Below are 18,976 nucleotides of genomic sequence, written 5' to 3'. Positions count from 1 at the left end.
AAGCAAAGGCAAGTATGATTAATATTAGAGATATAATTCTTTATTAGAGATGATTAGAGATTAATATTTTTAATTTTTAATCCGAGTCTGTGTTTTAAATCTTTCTTATATTGCGCTGTTTTAAAATTGGAGTCGCTGTTTCTTTACGGAGAAGATTTACAGTCGTACTCTTCAGCTTCCTGTTTTGTTTTTCTGTCGCTCGGCTTCGGGTAGACATGGAAGAATTTGCGAGGCGCGGAGACAGCCAGAGCCTCCCCGTGATAAAACGCGCTCTCTTTAAACACCGGTGGACCTGTTAAACCCCGCAGAAGACACGGGCAGCAGTACCGAGCCTCACCCGTCCGTGGTGTCCGCGACATGGCTCTCAGCTCGGGCGGCTGGGCTCCGCCAGCCCCGATTCCTGCCTCGTCCCCACAGGCTGCATGCGGCGGCCCTGCACCTACCGCCTGCTGCAGTACAGTCTTAATGTCCGTCCGTGTTTCGGTGTGCCATTCCGGGATCCGACCGCTGTACCTCCCCGGAGCGGGCAGCGAGGCTCTGCGCCTGCAGCTCAGCATGGACCCGAGCCGGGCCGGAGAGTTCCGACTGGCTTTACGCGATACGAGCGGAAACCGCAGTGTGGTAAGCGTAGACACACACACACATCTGTATGTTTAGAACAAATGCTTTTGTTATCAACCTAAACGTGTGTGTGTGTGTGTGTGTGTGTGTGTGTGTGTGTGTGTGTGTGTGTGTGTGTGTGTGTGTGTGTGTGTGTGTGTGTGTGCACAAACGCCTTTTTTAAGTGACATTTATATTCTTAACTAACAAAAGGCCTTTACGCGCAGTTTTACGGATCTCATAGCACGACATGTGCACCTTGGTGGATTCAATTTGAGGCACGACAAATCTCAGAACAACAGAAACTCTTTCCTCCAGTTTACACCAGGATCCACTGTGACAATCAAGCGCCTGATAGCAGAGCCTTCAGACTCCCTCCCCGGTGTCGTGCTTATTACCAAACAGTATGTTTTTAAAAGGGGGGTCTTAAAAAGCCTCACATTGTTGTTTTAACGGAGAAGTAGTGTAGTTACTAAAACTTTTAGTTTCGTTTTCATTTTCGGCCCTTCCACGACATAACAGCATCACGGGGGAAGTCCTTTATAGTGGTAAACTCTCCAAATCTTAATGGCAAAATGGCAGGTGGGAATTTCCACGATCCTCTTGTCATCTGAACAAACATGCAGATTTCAGCCTTGTACTGGCAAGTCATTTCTCATTATGTGTGTTGTAGGAAGTCTGTATTTATTCACTGGTATTCTACACCAAATGATTCAAACAGTGGCTTAAGCAGAAGAAGAAGCTTTAGTCATTCTGTTAGCCAGTTAATGGCGTGACTAACCTTAGTGCTCAAGCCCTCCTGTGATTGGAGAGTTGGTAATGACAGATAAAAATAACAGCATGGCTTATCAGGAAAACCACACTGAGCACAGAGGTTCATTTACCTTAGCGCTTTACCACTGTTTCCATTTAGATTGTTGACTGTGGCTCTAACAAAAAGACAGCAGGCAGAGTTGAAGATATATTTGATTTTCATTGGAAGTGACCAGGAATTAGAAATGAGTACAACAGAAGGACAGCTCAGGTTGAGCGGTTTGGAGACAACGTTAGAAAGGCAAGGCTGAGTTGGTTAGAACATGTGCAGAGGAGGGAAAGTGGATATATTGGAAAAGGGATGGTGAAGATGACGGTGGGAAACATCAGGCACCCCAGGATATGATAGTTATTTAACATTTTATAATATGAAGAACTGTGTCACTAACAGATTATACTTTTGAACAAGAGAAACAGTGTAAGGGTTAAACACAGAATTATGATTCATTTGTGAGTTTGCAGGTAGTTAATTATGCACAATACTGATCAGAACATAATCAGAAAATATAAAAGTGTTTGAGTTTGGCTAAAATGATGAATAAGAATAAAGGTAAGAAAAGAAAATAATCATTTTAGAGACAGGCGTAAGTCAGGCCTGGATCGCAGTCGGTCCAAGTCAGACTGCGACTGTTTGCACAAAATTTGTATCCTATCAGGTGAACTCTGGGCAACCATTTAATCACAACAAGTTACCATCCGTCACAAAATGTGAAAAACAAAAAACAGTACAGTCTCCAGGCAACCACCAGTTTTTTGAAATACATGGAAGGATGTTGCTATCCTGTTTTCACTGAGCTTTTAGCTTTGTCGAGCTAAGAGTGTCCACTGTTGGATGGTTCTTTGGTTGACCCGATTAAAAAGTAAGAGCCAGGAGGATTGCTGTGGTTTATACAATCGAACAACCTCTGGCTAAGAGGATGGCACAATGCAGAGCCCACAACTACCTCTTCAGGCCAGGACTCTGCAGTCTATTTACTCCTGTTGGCCAGTGGACACTTTCAGTGATGTGGATGTACACATATTGGACAGGGATGAGCATTGGGGAGTCTAGGAGGCCACGCTCAAGAAGAACATAGAGGAGATTGATGGATGTATGGTGGATGACGGATGTGACAGAAGAAGATGGTAGGGATAGGGTGAGATAGAGGCGGGTGATGCGCTGTGGTGGCCCTTAAATGGAGCAGCAGAAAGAAGAAATGAATGTTTACAGGCTGTATAAAACACCAAATGTAAGCGTAGTACTTTCAACTTCTAATGTCGGATTAGTTCTCGCATCTTTAGTGCTTCTCATTCGTGAAGTGTCTCCATACTCTTTCCCATGGTTCTTGTGTGGTTTGTGGCGTTTGAACCTGTTGTGTTTGGCATAATTTGCTGTGTTTGTGTGTGTGTGTGTGTCTATGTGTGTCAGCCCTTCGTTTAGGAGCAAGCTCCTCGATTTGTCTCGGATGGTCCTGCTGCTGTTCAGAGCTACCTATGCAAGCCTGCACACCGTCATCCAAATAATTAAAAAGTATTGCCGCAAAATGTAACGTGTGACACCATGAAATAAATCATGGAGCCTAATATGAAACTGTAGATCTATGATATGATATTTAGACACATTTTTCGGACAGTTTTTGCCCATGCAGCAAAGGGCCACCATTCAGACTCGAGCATGACATACGGTCATTTTTCAAATTTACTGCTTGTTTTTATGTTTTATTGTCTCTCTTTCAGTAACAGCAACTTGTTCAGTTTAAATAAAGCTTTGATCTTAAATACTAAATACTTAAAAACCGACCAATTCTAAGCAGTCTGTGAGACTAAACGTGTATTTTTGCACAATTAATCTGGCAAAGCAAGCCATTTAAAGCTGTTTGGCTTCACATAATTGTGCTTTTTTTTTTACTACTTTTTGACGATCAAAGGATCAATTAGCAGATTGTGGCATGCAAAAGACATTTCAATACAAACACAAGTTTAATCTTCTCAATACTGGCAATAAAATAAACAAAAAAGGCACACATGCTTAAGCTCACCTCACTTTGCACAGTGTCTGACTGGCCAGATCATAACTTAACTCCCAGATCTGCCCTCTGTTTGTCACATTCACTGTGTGTCATCTTCCTGAACTCTGACAGGCTCTGAATTTGCTTTTGCATCTCCACTCTGACAGATTTCCCCCTCGACTACCGAAACACGTCTTGATTCAACTTCTTTTAGCTCGTCTGTCTCAGCTCAAAGACTTGACAGCCACCCCGCGTTATCGTATCAGACAATGTACATGCATTCCTTCCGGCAGAAGGCAAATCCATCTTCCCGGCTTTTGTCTGTGCCCTGAAGATCCCACTGCCACAGTGAATGTTCCAAGACGGATTGTGTGTAAAAGAAATCTCTGCTGCCAAATTCACTCACTGATGACACGTCTTTCTCTGTCAAAGTGAGGATTTCACATGCTTCATTTTGCCATGTATCAGGGGATTGTTTCCTTTCTATTAAACTGTGATAGTCCTCCAAAGAGAACTGCAGTTTGGATTTGTTGCATCTACTGTTTGTTTTTTTTCCTCCCTCAGCTCTTGTTCAGTGCAAAGGAGGGTCTTCCTTTTTAATATGCTAAACATTCGTTAGCTTTTCAGGTTTGAGGTGTTTTTTGACATATTAAACAATTAGTCATGTGGATGCAAACGAAAGTGATTTGACTTGTTGGTGTTGGAACTGAGTTTTTGGCTCTAGGATTCATTTGTCACACTTCAGCTAACGTATGGGGAAGAAATTTTCTTACATCACTTTGTGTTTTTGCCTGCAGTTTATCGCAGAGTTTGACCTGCGCTCTGTGCAGTATGAGGTCAAGTCCTCTCGCTGCCATGAGATGCGTCTTGTTGCTCCGCCTCACGACTGCATCCGCTTCAACTTCCGCTGCGACCGAGAGGCCGAGGAGTGGGCCACCGTGATGATGTCTTCACTAAGAGAGGCACACAGAGGTCAGTTTGACAATTTTGTTTCTTTATTTCCGATAAAATGAAAAATGGTTTATATCAGTCAAATATAAATGTAACACTCATTAAACAACATTGTACATCCTTTCCAAAAATCCATTTTAGTAAACATTAGGACTAAAGACTCAGTAACTGAAACCAGGCCTTTTGTTGGTTGTTGTTCTGAGATTTTAAGGTCCAGGTCACTAAGATCACCCTTCTCCCCTGTTGTGATACTCTGTTCAGCAGGGCATCTCTACCATGTCTACATACCAAAATGTGCCGAGGTCCTGTCCTGTGATTCGTGTTAACAAGCAGTTGAAAAAGGTGTAGCTAACAAAGCAGCCAGTGAGCATACAGTCACTTGACTCCTTCAACTTCAGCAGGTCGTCTTGACCATGCCTAAAAACATGGAGCTGTGGATTTTAAACCACAGCTGCTGCACAATTCTACTAAAGCAAATCCAGCAAACAGCAACCTATTTTAGTCGATTTTAGTTGCACAGTTTCTGCCATGTTTGCTGTAACTAATTAGATATTTGTTAACGAGTGGTTTGAGAGGACGTAAAGTGTATTTCACAATTCTGTTCCCTGTGACGCATTTTTTTCCGCTGCGTTGCTTCAATTTGAAAACTCAGTTCAACTTTCACCCAAATATCTGCTGAGTAAAGGATCCTCTTCTGCGTTTTGACTGGCAACGGTCCATTTTGAATCAGCTTTGATGAACTGCAAATCTCTTGAAAGCACAAAGCATCAGCGTCCTTACTTTGTGCATACACAGCAAAACCGTTTCTTACTGGTTCTTTTTTACAATGACGCAAAACTTTTTGTCTTAATCTGTGTTGCACTCAGTTTTTGCTGTAACAGTTCAACAAACAAAATGCTTTCAAGCCTCCACCCAAAGGGAGAGAGTATGTAATCGGTCTGTTTCCTAACAGTCTAGCATCCTGAGTTTTCAAGATATCGTTTTCAAATTTCCTGTGATGGTAGATGCCAGAATCAGGTCAAGGTAAAGGTCGTACCAAATGTGGAAATCAGTACAAACTTTAAATTAACCACAATTTTTCATGGATCATCTTCAAATTTTGCAACAACATAGTAGGCCTTGGGGGACATGAGTACCTAGGTTGGTTAAGCATTTGACCTTGACCTTCAAATGACCGTGAAAATAAATCCAAGAACACATATGGAGTAATATGTCATATGAAAGGGCATGGAGACCCTGCGACGTCACAATGATGCCGTAAAGCTTTGCAAAAGTCACACAGAGCATGAATAAATGTTTTTTCAGCTTACAGAAGCCAAAGATTTCAGTCAGTTGGGTTCCAATCATGTGGGTGAAGATGATAAAATACACTATTCGAGTATTTAATGCTTCAAGGTCATAGGTCAAAGGTTAGGGTCACACCAATTAAGAAAAAAACTGTAAAGCAATATATTGGTCATTGGGGGACATAAGCTTTTTTTTTCTTCTTTAAAACCTTTTTGTCAATATAAGATTATATAACTTCACAATGACTCAAAAAGATTAATAAACTACACTTGCTACCCATATTTACAATGCTGACGTCAGCATGTTGTAATAAAAACATCATAAAACATTAAAGTGTCAGTGTAGCCCGCTGAGAGCTCTTGTTTGTAAAGAATTGATTTAATGTTGATAATCCATCAAAGAAATAAAACCTGAGGCGCCCTCTGGTGGCGGCATGCTGATGAACAATCTATTTTTTTTCTCTACCCGTTTTGCCTGTCTCTCTCTCCCCTCATACTTTTGTTTATTACATTTTTCTTTTCATAAAAACGTGAAAATAGGGTTTACCTCAGGTTAAAGGGGATGAATAAAACCATTTGTTAAACCGTTAAAAAGACTCTTTATAAACAAACTGAGTAAATAAGGGCAAATTACTGACCCTTGTTATACTGTAAACGTATTGCACCTAAAAAAAATTTGTGTCTGCGAAACGTAACTCACGCTGTGAGAAGTCAAAGAAAAAGCACTTTAGATGTTTTCTATCTGAGGTTAATGGTAAAAGCTGGAATCAAATCAAAGCAGCGTTACACATGTTAGTTGGAGGAGATAAAGTATCGTTTGGTTTGGGTCAACTGTTATAGGGCGTTAGTCTTTGTATGCTTTTGCTTTGTTGCTTAGTGATAAACGTGCGCAGACGTAGGACCTTTATCAACCCGGTGCAGCAAGTGTAAACACTGATATCGGCTGAACTTGGTATGTGTTGACTTCAAGGCGTTGTAAAGCACTTCAGTGACAAACTTCTCCATCTCTCCTCTGACAGTTGCAAATGTGGATACATACGAATCAGACAGCAAACAGAACAACACGGCAGTGGCGAAGGAGCAGTGGAGCTCAGCCTCGCTCCCGCTGAGCGGTGAGCATCCATGTTTGTCGCCATGGTTTTTTTTTTTCTCTCTCTCTCTCTCTTTACTCACAGTGTAGTTTAATAATGTCACGTTTAATTGCTGTGCTGTGCTTTTCAGAGGAGCTGTGTTTGGAGCTCACCAGGGCAATCGAAGCCGGCGACACGCAAGCTGCTTCACAGCACGCGTCCGCGCTGGCTCGACAGAAAGCGGCGCTGACGATACAGCTGTCGGAAAAAAACTACGCAGATGGGGAAATCAGGTGAGGAGGTGGAGAAACGTTTGGCTGCGCAGGGCTATTCAAGGTCATTATTATGACCGCTGTGTCTTCCAGGGTTTACCCGTGTGCCATGTCTGTGTTGCAGTTTATCTGTGGTGGTGGAGGATGTCTCCTCGTCCTGTTGCGTCACAGTGAAAGTGTTTCCCTACATGACTGTGGCTGCACTCAAGCAACAGGTCAGAAACCTGCTGGTTACAACAGCTGGAAATGTAGCTGATCTTAAATTTGCACTCACTGACTTCCTCCTCCTTTCTTCTTCTTCTTCTTCAGGTATTTCTCGAGTACGGTTTCCATCCTCGCGTCCAGCGCTGGGTGATCGGTCAGTGTTTGTGCACCGAGCCGAGGTCATTAGCTTCCTACGGGGTGCAGAAGGATGGCGATACAGCGTACCTATACTTGATCTCTGCCCGGCAAGCCCGGATTACCCGCCAGCTGTTCCAGCAGGACCTGGAGAGTGCCCTACTCACCACACCTCTCCCCCCAGGCAACGGGCCCACCTCCCAGGACTGGAGGGGTTACAACACCCTCCCTTCAAGGCTTCCCCACAACAACCAGGGTGAGTTCAAGGTACATTGCGATGATGATGTTTCGGTTGCATCTGCAGTGCACTGCTGCGGTCCTGCTAATTAACAACAACACTTGTTAGCAGAGTCAGTCGCAGCCACCTTAACCATCCTCAGTACTTTAGAGCTTTTTGTCACTGATGTGCTGAGATAATACTGATATAAACTGAACCTTTCCTGCTGCTGAATCAGGGGGATGTTGGAAGTTATTGCATAATTAGTTTCATTTCATTAGGTAAAGAAACCCTTCATGGAGGAAGCGTTGCCGCCGAGCAGCCAGCACTCTGTGACCGAACACCGGAGCAATGTTTGCTGACTCGATCATCTTTTAGATTTACTGCGTCTCAAACTCGTGGTCAACGAAGCATAAAGTCTAGTAGAAAGTCACCTGTGTACACATTAAAGTCTCGTGATTTCCAGATTAGTTCCTGACTGCAGAAGATTTGCACCCAGTCTTTAACTGTCCACGTTTTTAACTGCCAGCCTGTCTTATCGTCTTTCGTTGGTGTCCGAAACACCAACATAGACCTTCGTTTCAAGAAGGATGAACACCTGTCCACACACATGGCATCGACCAAATCGAGTGCTTCCGAGCACCAAGATACAGAGTCCCATTTGTAAAACCGATGGTGCCCTGGGAGGAGCAGATAGAGGAGCATGACAGGAGGAAAGGGGAAATAGATATGATGGTACTACGCTGAAATCCAAGCCAGACTGCGTAACGGCTAAATTCCTGAAAAGCATGATGACCGCTGATACTGATGAGCATAAAGTGCTATTAGATTAATTATTCTAATTACTCGCTGTCTTTTGGGGGAAGCTATGTGGAGAAAATACAAGAATCCGGACAATCCCTACGGTTTGAGAGTCATCAAACCTGAATTAACACTGCAGGAAAACAATTCCTAATGTAGGAATTATACATGTTCTGTCAGGAATTTGTGAGTGGGGCTGCTAAATAACCTTAAGATATTATTCAAAAATTACAATTCTTTATTTTGGGATTTTTGTAGGCGTGTGAAAGTCTTTCAAGCTGGATGTAGATGCAGCCAGTTTAACATTGTGTTGTCCGCAGGTACAGGTGGAGGGAGCGACAGACCAGGTGACATCAAAGATGTTCTCGACATTGAGAAGCTGCAGCTGAATGATCATACCAGCAAAGCGAGTAAAACACAGGTATGTGTTTAGTATATGATGCTTCTAACATTGCAGGGACACAGGAATGCCAAACTTGATTAACTCCCCTGCACCCTAATAACAAGGACATGTTTTGGCTCTAGTACGCTGTATAAACTGACCCAGTCATTTTGTCCTGGAAGCCAGCCTACAATATGAAAGAAACTGCTCTGTTCAGAAAAGAGAAACAAGGGTTACCCCTAGTAGGCATCCCAGGAGGGAAGAGTTAAAGGATAGATTATGCTTGGAGTGAATTAAACCTTAAAGTAAACCTGTTTGTAATGCAGTCATAGGTCAGTGTTGGTGGGCTCTGGGCTCTTAATCCCCACAGACAAGAGTTAATGCAAAATCTACCTAATTTTTCAAACCATAGTTCCCAGCAAGAAAAGTAATGGTGTATTTGTTAATTACGAATAATGAACACCTTGACAGCACAGACATTATAGATAAGCAGTATTATTACTTTTGATAGAGCTCTAAATGAACTCCACATGTTTGTGAACTCAGCAGACAGAGTGGGCGTGTCCCTCGTGCACTTTCATCAACAAGCCATCTCGTCCCGGCTGCGAGATCTGCGCTACAGCCAGACCTGACACACAGAGCTTTATCCAGCAGGTACTATAACAGATACCTAGGAATCAATATTTGTTTTACTCTCCTGGACCTTCTCCCCCTGCTGACAGTGATCTTTTTTTCATCTCACACAAAGGAGAAAGGAAGGCGAGAGGATCGGGGAGAGTCTGGTTTAAGCAGCAGCTGACTGCCCTTCATCACTGTCCTGTTTTCACTTCTCACTCACTCGCACGCACACATACATACACACAGAGTGAGAAGACTAATTCTGCCACTTACATGTTGACAAAATACTTACACGAAGCCTGTCAAGTGCACTGAGAGTCCTCTGACAGCTGGCTGGCTGCTGAAGACGGGGCCGTTTGAAGCGCTGTAGCATGACGCAGAGCTGCACCCTTCGCTGCTCAGACGATGAACTGCTGACGCGAAGCTTTGACAGTTTATATGGACATGACCTGACCATGACATACATCTGCATCGAGCCAGATCTCCTTGCTATTTATTTTCCTGTGTGCGTGCGTGGGTGTTAGTGAGTGTGTGTGCGTGTGTGTGCGTGTGTGTGTGGAGCAAGCAACACAGACAGCCTAATATTTATTTTAGGTGGGAAGAGAAGGGAGGTAAATTTGATTGGAGCTGAATTTGTGGAAATGTCAAACTCCGGTGTCTGCCAACTGTGAAGTGATAAGAAAGGTTGAAGCCTTGTGCAATACCCTATTCTGTCTGTTAATATGACATCTGTTGGTGCCAAAAGAATATTAAAAGTGTTTTTAAAATAAAAAAAGAAGCAGCAGTGGCTGTAAAGAGAAGGATTTGTGATGCATTTACAGGGTTGTTGAGTGCTTTTATTTTTGTATAACATTGTATTACTTGTATTATTTTTACCAGAGGAGCATTGAGTAATTGTACATTTAGCAGCTGATCTAATTTGTTTCTTTGAGATGTGACAGCAAAAGAATGATCTGTTTTCAGTACATAATACTGTAAAAGCTCACATTATCTGAATAAACAAAATGGAATTAAAATAAATGCTGTTTCTTCTGTTCTTGTGAGATCTACAAATGTCACGTTATTAGGCACAGCCTGCTAGTAAGAGGTTGGACCTCTGTTTGCCTTCAGAATTAACTTAATTCTTCATGGCGCAGATTCGACAAGGTGCTGGAAACATCCATCAGAATGGCATGACGGCATCGTACAGATGCTGCACATCTGTCAGCTGCACATACACATACATGATGTTAATCTCCTGTTCCACATCATCCCAAAGGTGCTTTGTTGCCTTGAGATCTGTGATTGTGGAGGCCATGCGAGTAGAGTGAACTCATTGTCATATCAAGAAACCAGTTTGAGATGATTTGAGTTTTCTGACATGGTACGTTATCCTGCAGCCATCAGACGATGGGTCCACTGTGGTCATAAAGGCATGAACACGGTCAGCATCAATACTCAAGAAGGCTGCAGTGTGAATCATAGCCTCAGCTTCCTGCTCCTAGGTGAACAGAATCTGGTGCGATCTTCTGCTGCTGTAGCCCATCGGCTTTAAGGCTCAAGATGCTCTTCAGCATACTTTGCTGTAATGTGGTTATTTCTGGGTCTTATCTTGAAGCAGTGTGGTCTTCTTCTCCAACCTCTAGCATCAAACAGGCATGTTTAACCAGAGAACTGCAGCTCACTGGGTATTTTGTCTTTGACCGTTCTCTGTAAACCCTCCAGATGTTTGTACAGGGCCTTTGTGGAAGTCCTTTTAATCTGTGGCAACAGGTCTGAAATCTTTCTGTAGGAAAAGTGTCATTTCACTCTTTTTTTGTGTTTTTCTACACTAAAAAAAACTATTTTTCATCCATGTTTATTATATTACAGATTAATGTTAAATAATTCTGTGACACGGTAAATGATATCAAATTCGTGAACACCCCTGTCCTAATGGAACGTTTTTATGTATTTGCCGCAGTAAATAAGATGTACGTATGTGCAGTGATAATACAGGAAGGTGTCAAAATGTATTTTATTTTTGGCAGCCATAAATATGAAATAAACACAAACCAAAATTTCAACAAGTATAAAAATATTAGATGTAGTGATGGCTTGTTCCAATGCAGACAAACATTTTAAAAAGAGGCAGACGGCCAAAGTGGTTTCTACCATTATATCACTGTTTTATATGTTGGTACCGAGTCAATGTTTAGCATCCTGTATGATTAATAAAAAAAACTGTATTGTTCTTTATGTATCCCCCCAAAAAACCTTTAGAAGAAATCCCCAAAAAATTCTTTAATCAAAATCTCCTTTTACACAAATCAACCCAACGGTGACTTTTATAGTTATTGGGGAAACTCATCCCCTTCATGCAGCTATACTGTGTAATTCTAAGACTGATGTTAAGTAGAAATCAGTTCATTTTGCTCACTTTCAAATAGTTTTTGGTGACTCAGAAATGCCTCTGATGTTTAAAGTCTGAAATATTTTGAGTAAACGTAATAACCAAATGTCCAAACATGGAGTTGGAGTTGCTGCGTCTTCTCCAAGGCAACTACAGTACATTGTTTTTTCCTCTCCAGTGGATTCAACTGGTAATTCTTCACATTCACCCAGCAATGACAGACCTGAGTACATTTCGGAGGGCGGTCGCACTCACGAGACCCTTCAGTGGACCTGTGGGCTACTTCCAGAAGAGGATGTTCCAGAAAAGCAGCCAGCATGGATAAACCAGCAATGCTATGAGTGGGTAGACTAAAGATCCGTACAGGGAGTGGTCCAGGATCCCCTGTGAAATGACTGATAGATACAGCAACCAGCCATCTTGGAAGCTGACAGGCATGTCTTGCAGCTCTTGAAAGAAAAAGACTGAAAACAGGAGCGTGCAAGCTGGGCTGAGGATGACCAAGATGAACGCTGACAAAACCCTGGAGAGAGAAAAAGAGCAGAACAGCAGCAGTTTTAGTTCTGTATAGTGATAGAGGGCTATGAAGGCCAAAGTGTCTGTGCAGGTGTTTACTTTGGAACGTGGGGTGTGACAAAGGCAGCTAAGGGCACCAGAGTGAGAGCCAGAATGAAGCCTAAGGAGAAGTTGATGAGGGCAGTGCAGCCCAGCAGCACAGCCAGGTACAGCACCGCGACGAGCTTCAGCACTCTCCAGCCCTGCTCCGTGCCCTCCCCCGACAGCAGTCTGCAACAAACAACACAACAGCTCACTTAATCTCCTGCGTCAAGTTAGCCATTGTCTGATAATCAACTAAAAGTTATGTTTTGACATGTTTACAATTTAACTTTATGTACTGAACTTTGAGGGGTAATCCACACAGGAAGCTCACTTTAGTTGATCGACTCATTCGGGCCCCACAGATTTTACGTCGCCGTCCCCTTTTTAACTTAAAGTTACCAAGTGCTACTGACTTTCTGTGGTTTCTGGTCACTTTGAAATCACTTCCTATGTGGATGTCTCTTAAGTGTGTGCACTGATGCATACATAACTCAGTGTGAGAACCCTGAATGATTTGAATTTGTGCTCATACTGAAAACTCAGTTTCATAGTTTGTACATTAATGTTTTGCCCTCCTCGAGTCACTCTACTCTGACATCAGGAACTGTCGCTCACTGGATATTTTTCTCTCTTTTTCTGATCATTCTCTGTAAACCCTAGAGATTGTTGTGTGGGCAGTTTGTGAAATACTCAGACAAACCACTTCTTACTATCATCTGATTGATTGATTAAATATTTGGGTTAACAAGCAGTAGGACAGGTGTATTTAATAAAATGTACAAGGAAATAAACAAGGAAAATCTATTTACACACACACACACACACACACACACACACACAATGTAGTACCTGTGTGTGTTATGCGGCAACGCCAGGCCTGCTGTGTAAATAGCAATTGCTGTCAGAACCACAGCCTCGGTCTCAGACACAGGGAAATGTTCGACAGCAGTCTCCTGAAAACGGATCGGCAGCGCGTACAGAGCAACTCCTGTCAGGTGGCTGATCACCAGAGGAGTCAACACCGACAGCACTCCTGGACTGGACTGCTGGAAGGAAGCAGATTTTTATTAAAGTGTTGCTTAACCAGCAAAATTCAGGTTCAGTTTTGATGAGTTTGTCTTAGCACGTGTGTCTAACCTGATCAATGTCAGCAACTCCATCCTCTGTTGTCGATGGTGGAGTATTGAGTTGAACCCACAAGTCTAATGCCTGTATTACAGTCAAGGAAAAAAACTGAAGGTTGAATTTGTTCCCACCCTGCTCTCAGCTGTTATTAGGTTTCTTTTATACATTTCATTTCATTTTTATTTCAGGATACACGAAGCAGCAGAATAACGGCGAGCAGGCCGAAGGCTGGCATGTAGTATCCAATAGAGACAAAGTGAGAGAGTGACGGCATGAGGTAGAAGAAGTAGGACTGGTGCAGGCGCTCCAGGAGGTTATTCAGCTTACGATACATTCCTTCCAGCAGCCTGCAGGACATTCATTTAGACAAAAAAAAAAGATCATAAAAGTGTCAAATTACAAGCAGAACATAAAAGCCTTAAATATAAACAAAATCAGTATACACCATCTCTGACCTGCCGATGGTAGTGGCGTCAGTCTTGTACTGCCGGAAGCTGTTGACACCCTTGATGGTTGCAGCTTCGATGTGGTAGCGCAGAAACAGGCCGTGGTCTCCCCAGGGCCGCCCACTGGCCTGCTTCATCACCATCAGCATCATAGTCTGCACAGCGTGGTTGTACCCTGACACGCTATCCCAATCGTTCCTTTGCAGCTGTAAACACATCCACAAAGAAAAGCTACATAACGACTCTCCAACACATAATCTTAGCACTCTGCTAACCATGCACAGAGCAGAGTGCGTCTGTTTATAAGCATTTACCTTGCCCTGGATGGTGCAAAGAACTCCTATCTTCTGACAAAAGGCATAGAAGAGGTTTGCTAAGTCCAGGTTGGGTAACTGGCCATTGAGGCCTTCCAGTACCAGGTCCAAACTGGTGATGACATCACTGCTAAGCTCCAGGGACAGTGCTGCCTGAATTGATCCGCCACGGCCTTGTAATGGAGACCACGACATACCTGGATGAACCATTTCAGCAGTAAAGTTAACTTAGTTGTACATCTCTTTCCTTTATTTTACTGTACTGTAACTAGATACACGTGTTTGATCACCTGTAGTGTTGGTGTGATGGTAGCCCTCCAACCAGGCCTGCATACCAATCAAATCATGCTCATTGACAAGGAAGATGATGTCCTTTGCCCAGTAAATCTGATCTATTAAAAAAACAACATTCATTAAACCAAGAAAAGCAACTGCAGCATCATTCAAATTGTGGAGGAGGAGAGGGGAATGAGTGTTGTACTCACTTCTGAAGTACTGAGCCAAGCCGAGAAGCAGTCCCACAGCCTGGTTGTTGTTATCACCTGGGCTGCAGGGAGCACTCAGCACCAAGGCTTCAGTTCGTGGAGCTCTAGGAGCTCGAAGGATACCATATACATTTGTGCCTTTTACAATCTGCCAAGAAGAGGAGACAGCACCAAAAACAAAGTCATGAAATATTCATAAAGATTATGCAAACACCAGTCTGTCTCTTGCTGAGAACAAAATCAGTTTTCCACGATAAACGTACATATCGCTCTTTGTTTTCATCAGGGAAGGGTAGTGTGCGAGAGAAGCTCTGAGTAAACACTTCCAGTCCTCGATCCTGCATATTCTTCACAAGCCAGTCCACTGGCATCCCACTGCAGAGAAGCAAATAGTCAAACAAGATTACACTAAAAACGATCAGACTTCTACCTAGACTTGAGTTTGAAAAAACAACAAAAAACTAGGAACAAACTGCATAAAGACCCACAAGCTTATAGTAAACCTTACCCAACTTTCTTCTTATGGGCTGCAAACTCCCTCCCTGTGGCCAGCGCTCTCTCCCCAGCTGGAAAGCGCTCCTCCACCATGGTAGAGCCCATGGCATTCTCTGACATGTATGTCCGCAGAGTGAACGGCTCAAAGGCCAAACCCATGAACCAAGCCACACCGGCAAAGTAGCAGACCACACTAAAACAAGACAGAAGTAATATTAATAGAGAGAGAGAGAGAGAGAGAGAGCTAAACGAAAGTAGGCAGACGGTTCGCACTGACTAAAGCTCACCAGATTGGGGCATTGAGGCGAGTCAGCATGCTGATCAAAGCCCGTCTTCTGTTTGGGTCAGATAGCAGCCCCATATTATCAGCTGTAACGTTACTCCAAAGCCTGGGTTTACTGGCGGATCCTGAAGGAAACACACTAACAATCCGTCAGGATAGCTGCCGCTGAGGAATAAACATCGATATGAAGACATTTATGACCATTCGACGCTGCGGTAATCACGCCTTTATATCGAGCTAAGAAATTGCTTCCTGGGATCCATTGTCAGAGCATCTACTGACAGCTGAGGTTAGCCAGGACGATTTCGCTAAATGGTAAATGTTTAAACCCGCTATACCCTGTAAACGCGTTTTTAAGATGTTTAACAATAACTTTGTATTATTTTGCAGAATGTATATGAAAAACCCACCTGTGTCCACTGGTCACATCCACCTTCAGAAGTGGGGCTTTATCGCAGAAGCCGCTGCTGGACGTTTTCGATTTCCTTGTTCCTGCGGGAACATTACTGCGGCGCACCGACTTCCGCTCAACCAAGTTAAAAATAAAAGAAAGTAAAACAAAATAAAACGACACAAAGAAATATTGAAAATACTCGATGAATAACCAATAACCTGTTCCATCGTTATTTTAAGGTACATGTTTAAAACTTCCCATAAAATTTTTCTTAAATGCCTAAAGCTCGTAGTTTTCATTTAGCGTGTGAGTTTACGCGTTTATTTAGTTTTAAACATCTAAACTTAGTTTTTTTTTAATTATTATTTATTGCTATAAAATGTAGAACATCAATGTGGTAGCTTGTGGTAGCTTGCCAGTGGAAATATATATATATATATATATATATATATATATATAGCATCTCAAAATGTGTGAGCTCAGAAGTAAGACAAAATTTCAAGAACTTAGTAACTTAAACTTTTGAGAAAAGGTTAAAATCGCAAAAAAAAAAAAAAAAAAAATGGAGTTGGACAAACAAGCTTCCATCGTAGACAGTAGGGAGCAGGTGGGGAAGATAACCGGGAGTGATGGAGGTGTGTCCTGGAGAGAAGGTCAGTAGAAACAAGAGAGGATACGTGTTTTAATGGCAGGTGGAGAGGTGAAGCTGCAGGAGCAGATGTCATATAAGTAGACAAGTTTGAATACCTCCCTCATAAATAAACAACCAATAAGGAAACGATGCATGACTAACATATTTATTATTACATTTATCACATTCATACAAAAGTATTCAGTGACTGATATAAATGAATTAAAGGTTAATATCATTTGTAAATATTTAAAGTCCAATAACACTTTCAAGCTGCACTTGGAATCCACATGTTCCCGCTGCCGTCCCACGTCACTCTCCGGTGAGCACCGAGGCTTCTTGAAGATGCTGCCTCACCACCTCATCCAGCACTTTGCTCACACCTTTACAAGCAGTCATTGCAGCCTCAATCAGAGTCTCGAGGTGATCCTGATGCAGTCTGGCATCCATCTGCAGCAGAGCGATCTGTCCACCTCGGGGCAGAAGCGCTAAAGCCAATGAGCTCACGCCTCCATTTTCCTCTGCGTAGCACAGGTCAGCAAGGGGGGTCTCATCCACAAACCCCACAGTGCAGGCACACACATAGTCCCGCATGGGGATGCCAGCGTCAATCACTGCCAATGTGGCAGCATTCACGCACACGCTGTAATTCCCTCCGTCTGACTGCAGAATCTGTTGAAAGACGATGGAAACGTGCTTGTGAACAATTACAAAAAAATCTATTTCTGCAATAATACCTCTCACCAGATGAAGCGTCAGTCCAACACGAACCTTGACATAGATATCAATTTGAGATCGAGGGTACAGCTGGGTCATCACAGCAGCCTCAAACGTCTGCTTCAGGTGGAGGCTCATCTCAGTGGATTTGCGGTCTCCATGTGGTCGTCTCTTCCTCTCCGCTGTGCTGAACGTGGCCATGCTATACTGGCAGTTGATAACTGCTCGATCATGAAGAGTCCGACTTCGAGAACCTCGCATCTGGAGGAAAACGACAGGTAAGAACTGATGTACAGCTTGGACTGGACGTTACTGTGCTTACACACTGGAACAATGTTAACTGCACCCAACATAAATAAATGCTGCAATATACACCAACTGGACACATTTTTTGGTGCACTTGTTCGACGGCTTGTTAACACAAATGGAATATAAACGTATCATTTGCACAGAGTCAACCTGATTATTGTTGCTGACTGTGTTCATCCCTTTATGATCACATCTTGGGATGTTTGCTTCCAGCAGGATAGCACCCCACGTCACACACCTCAAACAGGTTTCTTTAATATTCTCAAATGACCTCTACAATTACCATGTCTCATTCCAAAGGAGCACCTTTAGGATGTGGCGTAACAGGAGATTAATATTATGGATGTGCAACCAACAAATCAACAGCCACTGTGTGATGCTATTATCTCAATATGGACTAAAAAACTCAAGTGGAAAAGTGTTGTTGAATTCATACCATTAAACAAGGTATGAATTCAACAACAAGTGTAGAGAATGTATATGCTATCATAACTTTGATTTCAATTCATACTTCATGCTGTTGAGCCTTATATAAAACTTACTACACATCCCGTCTGCTTTGAGCAATAATTTAATAATGATACCACACTGTGCAAGTACTGCTACAAGCAAAGGGTCTCGCTGAAAATGCCCCTTTCTCAGGTATTTACACTATATTATATCAAAATGTGGCGACTTTATGTTACTGGTGTGATGACCATAATCAAATGCATTTTATTGTTTATCCCCACTAACCCTCTCCTCCATCCGCGGCACTTACTTCGTGGGGACCGTACACCACGGCCAGAGCTTTGGTGTTCCCCTGCTCTAAATACGCAGAGCCGTCGGCCTGAGTGAACACACCCATACGGGCCTGAAGCTTCCGCAGCTCGGTGGCTTTCCTTCCATCTAAACGGTATCCTTGATCAGACAGCAGTTCCAGGCCCGCCATGTTTCCGTAAACTTCGAATGAACGGCAACGCAGCGTCCCACGTGTCTCCTGCTACACTACATTACCCATACGCCGAGTACCTAATAGAAATACGGCAACAGCATAGGTCCAAACCGAACGACAACTTCCGGAAAAGAAAACCAGGCAGAACGGAAACCATGAGAAGCACAGTTAGTATCCACAGTAAACCGTTTTCATTGTGTTTAATACTCTGGTTTCACGTCACTGGTGGCTATGGTCATCTTTTATATACACTGCTGTGGTCCAAGTTGTTCATACCAAGATGCCAAATCAGGAATCCGTGCTCATTGTGACGATTGTGATACAAACTTGCTCAAAACGTCTAAAATAAAATATCTTCTCTTGAGGCCTCTGGACTTTTGTTACTACCCAGATCACACAGTAGGATCCGCAATCCACAATGGAAGAAAGGGTGCAAGAAAATTCCAACACTTTTAAAAATAAAATTTATTAGCATCTCTAATGTGTATAAATAAAAACATATATGAAACAATGCATATACGTATGATGTAATGAG

General features: G+C 42.8%; 3 protein-coding genes across 7 annotated transcripts; 1 reads left to right on the top strand and 2 right to left on the bottom strand.

Annotated features, from left to right (window-relative positions):
• Window positions 1-80: 80 nt before the first annotated feature.
• sharpin (SHANK-associated RH domain interacting protein) lies at window positions 81-10,357 on the top strand. 3 transcript variants are annotated; one of them, XM_026150817.1, is made up of 9 exons: window positions 81-621; window positions 4,199-4,373; window positions 6,658-6,750; window positions 6,860-7,001; window positions 7,105-7,195; window positions 7,290-7,575; window positions 8,664-8,758; window positions 9,266-9,373; window positions 9,468-10,357. In XM_026150817.1, the coding sequence occupies exons 1-9, from the start codon at window positions 358-360 to the stop codon at window positions 9,516-9,518; spliced, it is 1,305 nt and encodes a 434-aa protein (XP_026006602.1). In that variant the 5' UTR covers window positions 81-357; the 3' UTR covers window positions 9,519-10,357. The 3 variants fall into 3 exon arrangements, with proteins under 3 accessions (XP_026006602.1, XP_026006601.1, XP_026006600.1); XM_026150816.1 differs by having other exon boundaries at window positions 83-621; window positions 8,658-8,758; window positions 9,269-9,373; XM_026150815.1 differs by having other exon boundaries at window positions 83-621; window positions 8,658-8,758.
• A 970-nt stretch (window positions 10,358-11,327) lies between these two features.
• Window positions 11,328-16,041, bottom strand: gpaa1 (glycosylphosphatidylinositol anchor attachment 1). Of its 3 annotated transcripts, none has more exons than XM_026150812.1 (13): window positions 15,867-16,041; window positions 15,461-15,621; window positions 15,187-15,366; window positions 14,942-15,053; window positions 14,679-14,826; window positions 14,484-14,585; window positions 14,194-14,390; window positions 13,889-14,085; window positions 13,627-13,780; window positions 13,446-13,517; window positions 13,158-13,354; window positions 12,324-12,494; window positions 11,328-12,231 (listed from the first exon to the last, which is right to left on the bottom strand). In XM_026150812.1, exons 2-13 carry the CDS (start codon window positions 15,532-15,534, stop codon window positions 11,988-11,990), a joined length of 1,848 nt encoding a protein of 615 aa, XP_026006597.1. In that variant the 5' UTR covers window positions 15,535-15,621; window positions 15,867-16,041; the 3' UTR covers window positions 11,328-11,987. The 3 variants fall into 3 exon arrangements, with proteins under 3 accessions (XP_026006597.1, XP_026006596.1, XP_026006598.1); XM_026150811.1 differs by having other exon boundaries at window positions 15,461-15,581; XM_026150813.1 differs by having other exon boundaries at window positions 13,158-13,351; window positions 15,461-15,581.
• Window positions 16,042-16,633: 592 nt separating this feature from the next.
• Window positions 16,634-18,572, bottom strand: exosc4 (exosome component 4). The gene is made up of 3 exons (XM_026150820.1): window positions 18,268-18,572; window positions 17,253-17,459; window positions 16,634-17,153 (listed from the first exon to the last, which is right to left on the bottom strand). The coding sequence occupies exons 1-3, from the start codon at window positions 18,436-18,438 to the stop codon at window positions 16,794-16,796; spliced, it is 738 nt and encodes a 245-aa protein (XP_026006605.1). The 5' UTR covers window positions 18,439-18,572; the 3' UTR covers window positions 16,634-16,793.
• Between the last annotated feature and the right edge of the window lie 404 nt (window positions 18,573-18,976).

This window comes from Astatotilapia calliptera, chromosome 18, assembly GCF_900246225.1.
Source record: "Astatotilapia calliptera chromosome 18, fAstCal1.2, whole genome shotgun sequence".
Classification (NCBI taxonomy): Eukaryota; Metazoa; Chordata; class Actinopteri; order Cichliformes; family Cichlidae; genus Astatotilapia; species Astatotilapia calliptera.
The sequence above is the reverse complement of the archived record's forward strand: the minus strand, read 5'-3'. Positions and strand labels throughout refer to the sequence as shown.